General features: G+C 46.5%; 1 protein-coding gene across 1 annotated transcript in view; it reads left to right on the top strand.

Annotated features, from left to right (window-relative positions):
- The window catches only part of skia (v-ski avian sarcoma viral oncogene homolog a), a 74,631-nt gene extending 68,970 nt beyond the window's left edge, over positions 1-5,661 (top strand). Inside the window, exons 3-7 of the mRNA XM_084070311.1 lie at positions 1-34; positions 663-967; positions 1,078-1,418; positions 3,302-3,532; positions 4,749-5,661. The exon at positions 1-34 is cut by the window's left edge and continues 67 nt beyond it. Coding sequence (XP_083926437.1) covers positions 1-34; positions 663-967; positions 1,078-1,418; positions 3,302-3,532; positions 4,749-4,940 — 1,103 coding nt within the window. The 3' untranslated portion in view covers positions 4,941-5,661. The remainder of the gene's footprint in view (positions 35-662; positions 968-1,077; positions 1,419-3,301; positions 3,533-4,748) is intronic.
- Positions 5,662-7,018: the final 1,357 nt, after the last annotated feature.

Genomic DNA, 7,018 nt, shown 5'->3' with positions numbered 1-7,018 from the left:
CCTGCAGTCGCCCCTTGGCCCTACTCAGAGATAGGTGAGCCTGGTGCGCAGTGTATGACGAGAAACAAAAAAACAAAACAAGAAACAAAATGGCAGATGGTCTGGATTTCTGTAAACGACAGTCTGCAGAAAACGTGATTCATCTTTTAGAACAGGAATGAGACGTGATTCAAAAAGATTCAAAAGGTTTTGGTTTTGGGTGAGATGGCAGCCATTTTGAGAAAATGGGTTTCTCATTCCATTGCAAGCGATGAGCTCTAAGCATGTCTGCTCGGTCGTCTGGCAGGTGCTGAGCTAGGGTTGGGGGTGGGGGCATTAAAGTTTGACTGTACCATTGCCTCCCACACTCCACCGCCACTTGTACACACTCATACTGCAAGCACCCACTTGCTACGGCTCTGCCACGTCAGCTGAGCTCACACCACACCACACACTCACACTTGATGTTGCCCATGTTCTCACAAAACAGGACCGAGTGGCTATGAGTGTTATGCTGTCATTGCTCTTCCCTGTTTAGAGAACAGAAAAGCAAAGTCTCCTCCCCAGAAAAACATCCCATTTATTTATTTATTTTTAAAAATATTACCTCTAGCTGTGACATTACGGGCGTGATGAAATAATTCTAATAGTTTAACATGCTTTCCCTCTCCTTCCCCTCTTAGCTTCTACAACTACAAGAGCATAGAAAGTGCTGTGGCCCCGAACGTGGCCCTCACGCCCCTCCCGCTGGGCAAGGTGGGGCCCCTGTCCCCATGCGTACCCAGCACCTCCCATCCGAGTGGGGGTGAACCCCCCGGCGAGGGAGCCAGCGCCAGTTCCCGACCCCGCAAGAGGAAGGCCACAGAAGAGATCCCACACCCGCCGCCCGAACCTCCCTGCTGCCCGCCACCTCCCGCCGTCGTCAGCAAGCCATCGCAGGAGGACAAAGACTCCGAGGTGGAGATAGAGGTCGAGAGCCGAGAGGAATGTAAGTCCACAGCAGTGTCTATAGTGACTGTATATGTGTGGAATAGTTTTAAGAAAAAGTAAATGGGTAACTATTGAGAAACTAACCAACGCTCTCTCTCTCTCCAACAGTCACTTCCTCGCTGTCGTCGCTCTCTTCGCCATCCTTCACCTCTTCCTGCTCCGCCAAGGACCTGAGCTCGCCCTGCACCCAAGGGCCCGTGAGCACGGTCACGTCGGCAGAGAGCACCATCGCGGCGGCGGTGCCGACCAGCGCCCCCTCCTCCGTCACCCCCGTGACTCCTACGGAGTCCGGCTTGGAATCTGAGCTGGAGACCCTCAGGCAGGCTCTGGACAGTGGGCTGGACTCCAAGGAGTCCAAAGAGAAGTTCCTCCACGAGATCGTCAAGATGCGAGTGAAGCAAGAGGAGAAGCTGGGCTCGGCCCTGCAGGCCAAACGCTGCCTCCAGCAGGTATTATAACACACACACACACGCACGCACGCACGCACGCACGCACGCACGCACGCACGCACACACACACACACACACACACACACACACACACACACACACACACACACACACACACACACACACACACACACACACACACACACACACACCGTTGAATGACAATGATACACACACATCCCATTGGATGACGATAACACGCAAGCCTATTGAATCATAATAATACACACATCTGTTGGATGACGATAACACACATACCTGTTGTCAGAGGAGGAAATGACACTAACAGTGCACCAACCAAGACATACTACACCTCTTCCTGTGTTGGCTGTGACAACAGCACATAACTGAAAAGTGATCTTGTTCAGGTTGCGGCTCATGAACTGGTGCTGTAACCAATTTCTAGCTCGGAATCTGGGAGTTTGAGGTCACACTGTCTCATTGGGCTAAGCGCCGGCGAACCGCCCTACTCCTTGATCCTTATCATTCCTAAACTCAGCCATCTCTACAGTACCATAATGCCTAAATTCAACCATCGTAACTTCTTGCTGCTTGGGTTATATAGCTGGTTCAGGAGCCACCACCATTAGGTTATTAGGGTTTGTGAGCACCTCCCACGGAACATAGGTCCATATTCTATCTCATGCCAATGAATAGGCACTGACAGATGCCCTATATTTACACAGCATAAGGTTGCATTTCAGTGAATACACAGTGATGCATATCACTATTGACTGAGGGAATCACATTTCAGCTCTGGTCCCTCTCTATCTGTCACATTTTATTTTATTTCTTTATTTTTCATGGAGATAGACAAGCTCACATAAAAGGTAGGAAAACCGTGGGAAATCAGTCGGCTTAAAGCAACTATATACAGAAGTGGATTAGTGCTGATTATGGCTACTAAAACTGAACATGACTTGGCAAGGAATAGAAAGTAAGAGCGGATGTTCGAAGAGAAATGCCCCACTTCCACTTTTATTTTGGTCTTGGATAAGAACCAAGAAAATGCAGACAAGTGAGTCTGTGTCCTGCAGAACAAACGCTGTGCAGGAGGACATTCTAGTTCAACATTCCATTTTTGGATTTAGTTTCCGTTTAGAAGAGTAATTTAGAAGTACGAAACACAAACCCAACAACAACAAAAAAGTGTTAATAAATGTTCTCGATTTAACACCTAGGTGACTGAATGTACGATACAGCAGGTTTAAGTCCACACATCAAGTTTGTGACATGCTGAAGGGTTGTGAATGCAGGCATTATGTGAAATCAGCATGGAGTGACGGTTGTGACGGGGCTTGTCCTCGTCACAACCGACTCCACTTCTAGGAAGCAACAAAGTTTGATGACAGACACGCTTGTCCCGACTGCTAGGTTCCCATGAGAAGGCTGTGCTTACACACACACACACACACACACACACACACGCGCGCGCGCGCGCGCGCTTGTGCGCGCACACACACACACACACACACACACGCATGCACACACACACACACACGCACGCATCACTGCAGAAAAAAACCTGTTTCTGTTTCTTAGAAAAAAAGACTGCAGTAGGCCATTTGGTCTCCTAACCCAAACCCAGATACATGGTTGCAGTAGTCTACTGGAACATAGCCTACTGTATGTGACCATGATTATTTTAAGCATAGCTAGCTTTTCTCAGTTTATGCTCTCCTCTACATAAAGTTTGGCAGTCAAGCTAAACCGAAACTTGCAGAGAGGACGCTTTAGGGTGTCTTGAAGTGTTTCCCCCTGAAACGCAACATTTCTGCACCAGCCTAATTTTCATTAGACAACGCAAAGCTAACGTTGCGTCACGTGGCGCCAATGCTAACTGCTCCCCTGTCCCTTCACACCCACCCCCTCCCCCCACAAAGGAGTTGGAGTTCCTGCGGGTAGCAAAGAAGGAGAAGCTCCGGGAGGCCACCGAGGCCAAGCGCAACCTGAGGAAGGAGATCGAACGGCTGCGCGCCGAGAGCGAGAAGAAGATGAAGGAGGCTAACGAGTCGCGCGTCCGCCTGAAGCGGGAGCTGGAGCAAGCCAGACAGCTGAGGGTCTGTGACAAGGGCTGCGAGGCGGGCCGCCTGCGCGCCAAGTACTCAGCACAGGTAATACATAACATATATACTGCATACAAACATAGTCAAATCCTAAATCTGCATTTAACTATAGGCTACTGTAGAAGGATTGTGTGTGCACAAGAACAAAAACATGACTATGACATGAAAGCTGACAGACAGACAGACAGATAGACGAACACACATGCGCGCACGGCCGCACACACGCATGCACACAGATATTCAAACATCCTAGTAAAAAGTCTAGCCGTGGTGGTATAGTTAGTTACGTAAATACCTTCTAACAATTGCAACATTTCTAAGCTTCTGCCTCATATCTTTATTTTTTCACTCCAAGGCTAAGTATTCTGAAGGTCAGTAGTGAGAAGAGAAGAGAAAAAACACATTTCCTTTTCACCAGTCGAAAATAAATGGGTGTAGTCTAAAGTGCACAGACACACGATAAGTGCTAGCCCAAAGAGGAAACAGGAAGAGACGTCGACTTCCCCTCAGGCATCATGGGAAATGCAGATTAGACAAAACAAAAGAGAGAAAGAGAGAGAGAGCAAGAGAGAGTACACGCTAAAGCTCTGACTCCATGCCTGCCTAAAGCGAATACTGCACTTTGGAAGCCTGTCATTAAGAAAAGACATTTTAGCCTTAGTGAATTGTTGAGTGTCTTCTGTGGTCTTTTGGGAGAGACACGGTCTAAGACGATAATGTCGCTTCAGCCATGGTCTGCTGTTCTTTGTGTCTGGTGGCCGAGCAGAGGCGTTAGAGGTTTGGATGGGAGGGGTAAGCGGTGGCTGCCGGATGTGGTTGGAATGACTGATGTGTTACAGTCTGTCGCACCACGTCTGTACGCATCTCTGTGTGTACGCATCTCTGTGTGTCTGTGTGTGTGTGTGTGTGTGTGTGTGTGTGTGTGTGTGTGTGTGTGTGTGTGTGTGTGTGTGTGTGTTGTGTGTGTGTGTGTGTGTGTGTGTGTGTGTGTGTGTGTGTGTGTGTGTGTGTGTGTGTGTGTGTGTGTGTGTGTGTGTGTGCGTGCGTGCGTGCGTGCGTGCGTGCGTGCGTGCGTGCTTGCTCTGTCTGTTTTAATGCAATTTTCAAGAACAATAACTCCGAACATCATCCAGTGGGTCTCGCGTTACCCAAGTATAGTCAAAGGAAGGAAGATCCCCCACCCCCAGAAAGCAACGACAAAAACAGACACTCACTACGATCGCCATTGGCAAAGCAAATTTTAATTCACTTATGTGTTTTCCAGATCGAGGACCTCCAGATGAAGCTGCAGCACGCCGAGGTGGACCGAGAACAGCTTCGGGCAGACCTGCTACAGGAACGGGAGGCCCGGGAGCACCTGGAGAGAGTGGTCAAAGAGCTGCAGCAGCAGTTGTGGCCCAAATCCGGCAGTGACAAGGACGCATCGCCCATGGACATGCCGGCCAATGGCAACTAACTCGCACATGTGCACGCGCACCATCACCTATCACCGAACACCACCCCATGACCCCTCTACCCATCCCCCCTTGCCAACCGACCCTGTAAACTCATAAACGCGCGAGTTGGCCCACCTGGCACCAACCCTTGTCACGCTGGCCCTTAAAAACTAAAATGATGCGACTCCCCTACAAAACAGGGAAGAAATGCAGTGGATGGCCCTCCATGGCCTGCACAGGGCCGTGAAAAAGTCTGGTGCGTTGCGTGCATCCTTGAGGAAAGACTGGTAATAGCCTCAGGCAATGAGATGTCTGTGGACTGACCAAGGAAGTACATGTTACTAAGACAAGCACTGAATCGCACCCCTCCTTTCCCAGAACTGAAAACTGGATTGTGACAGTTTGAGAAAAAGAAAAAAAGAAAATGGAAAAAAGATGTATAGCACAAAGTATGGTTGTGCCTGTATTAGACTTTCCTGTGATGATAATTGATGAAAGATTATTGTATGATATTAAAATATTACGAGCGCATTAGAGAGACGTTGAATTGTGGGCACTGTCTAAAACAGACAGCCAGAGTGAGGTCATTGTATGGCCCGGCTCGCATTTACCCACAATGCCCGGTTAAAGACTCCGCCCCCTTTTCCCCACCATGAAGAAGATGGAGAATTTCAAGATGTTATAAGCTATTTAAGAGACTGCATAGCGATATGTTAAAATAAAAAGAAAGAGAAAAAAAAAGGTTTTCTTTGTTCCTCTATGCTATTGGAGCTTGACAATGAAAAGACATAAAACAAAACAAAAAAATATTAACAAATACATCAAGCGAGATGAACTGTCCACAGTGCCACCGTGGTTTGTAGGTCTTAAGGAAGCCTTCGCAATCCACTGAGGGAAAAGTATTGAGTTTCATCCATTTTTTCCCCCTCAATCATTCTTGATTTGCAAAATCATCGTGTTTGTGGCGGAAGCAATGAGAAGGTATTGGACTTGATCTTTCCCCTCCTTGGAGGAAGCCCTGTATTAATATCTGGTGAAAACATGTGTTTGACGCACCTTTTCTTTCTTCTTTTTTTTTTTAAGTGAGCACTTGCGTTGGATGATAACAACAATGTCCTCTCCTCAATGTCCCCTCACGCGACGTCACGCAGAACACTGCACACAGCTTTGTCCTCATCATGTGTTTTGTGAGCATTTGGGTAAAAACCCAGAAGTCTTATCTTGTGAAGATAAACTGTGGGATGGGTCTAAGCCCAGAAGCCAGACCTCAGTGTGACGTTGTTTCTTCATATTACGTTTGCTTAACAAAAGCCAGCATGTGTTTTTCCCCCCTACATTTAGTTCCAAAAGATCCTGAATACTATTATTTTAGGGCTGGACATGGCACCTTTTGCAAGAACCACAAAATGTTCATTTGAATTAAATTATGGTATGTAAATATAAATATATGTTGTTTTTTTTACTTTACAATAATGAATCGCACTTTGTCATAACAAAATACTGTTATACTGCATTGTACTCCCACTATTGTCTTCGATATTACTTTGAAAAACAAAAACAAAAGAAAAGACTAAAAAACAAAAACATATTCATGACTGCTACAATAGAAAACCAGTAAGCATTTTGTGGATTATATGCATCTCTTTAAAATACTGTTGTCATGTTTTATCAAGGCAAAGTATTGTAAATAAAATGACAGAAAAAAGGGGGTCTACCTGCTTGCTTGCCAATGCAGTCTGGGATTGTTGAAGACCATATCGTTTTGTTTTGGCAGTTATTGTTTCCCCCCTTTTGCTTGTAATATAAATTGACACGACCGAGAGCGATACTGTATGTATGAGAATGCGAAACTGCTTGAGTCCCCCCAACTTCCCTTCAACTTTGGACAACATAATAATTTCAACATAACTTGTTGAAATGACAATATTTGAAACACAGTGCTAATAGTGGAATGCATCGTTTACCAGTTAAGACCGGTTGCTCGCGTATTTACCAGGAATAAAAACAAGACCTGTTAGGAAGCTCCAATTCCACAGTGGGTACAATGCAATCAGAATGTACATTGTGTTAATGCTATTTTCCTTTGGCTGTTGATGTT

Source organism: Gymnoscopelus microlampas (genome assembly GCF_963454915.1).
Source record: "Gymnoscopelus microlampas genome assembly, chromosome: 10".
Lineage (NCBI taxonomy): Eukaryota > Metazoa > Chordata > Actinopteri > Myctophiformes > Myctophidae > Gymnoscopelus > Gymnoscopelus microlampas.
This window is presented reverse-complemented; position numbering and strand designations above follow the sequence as displayed.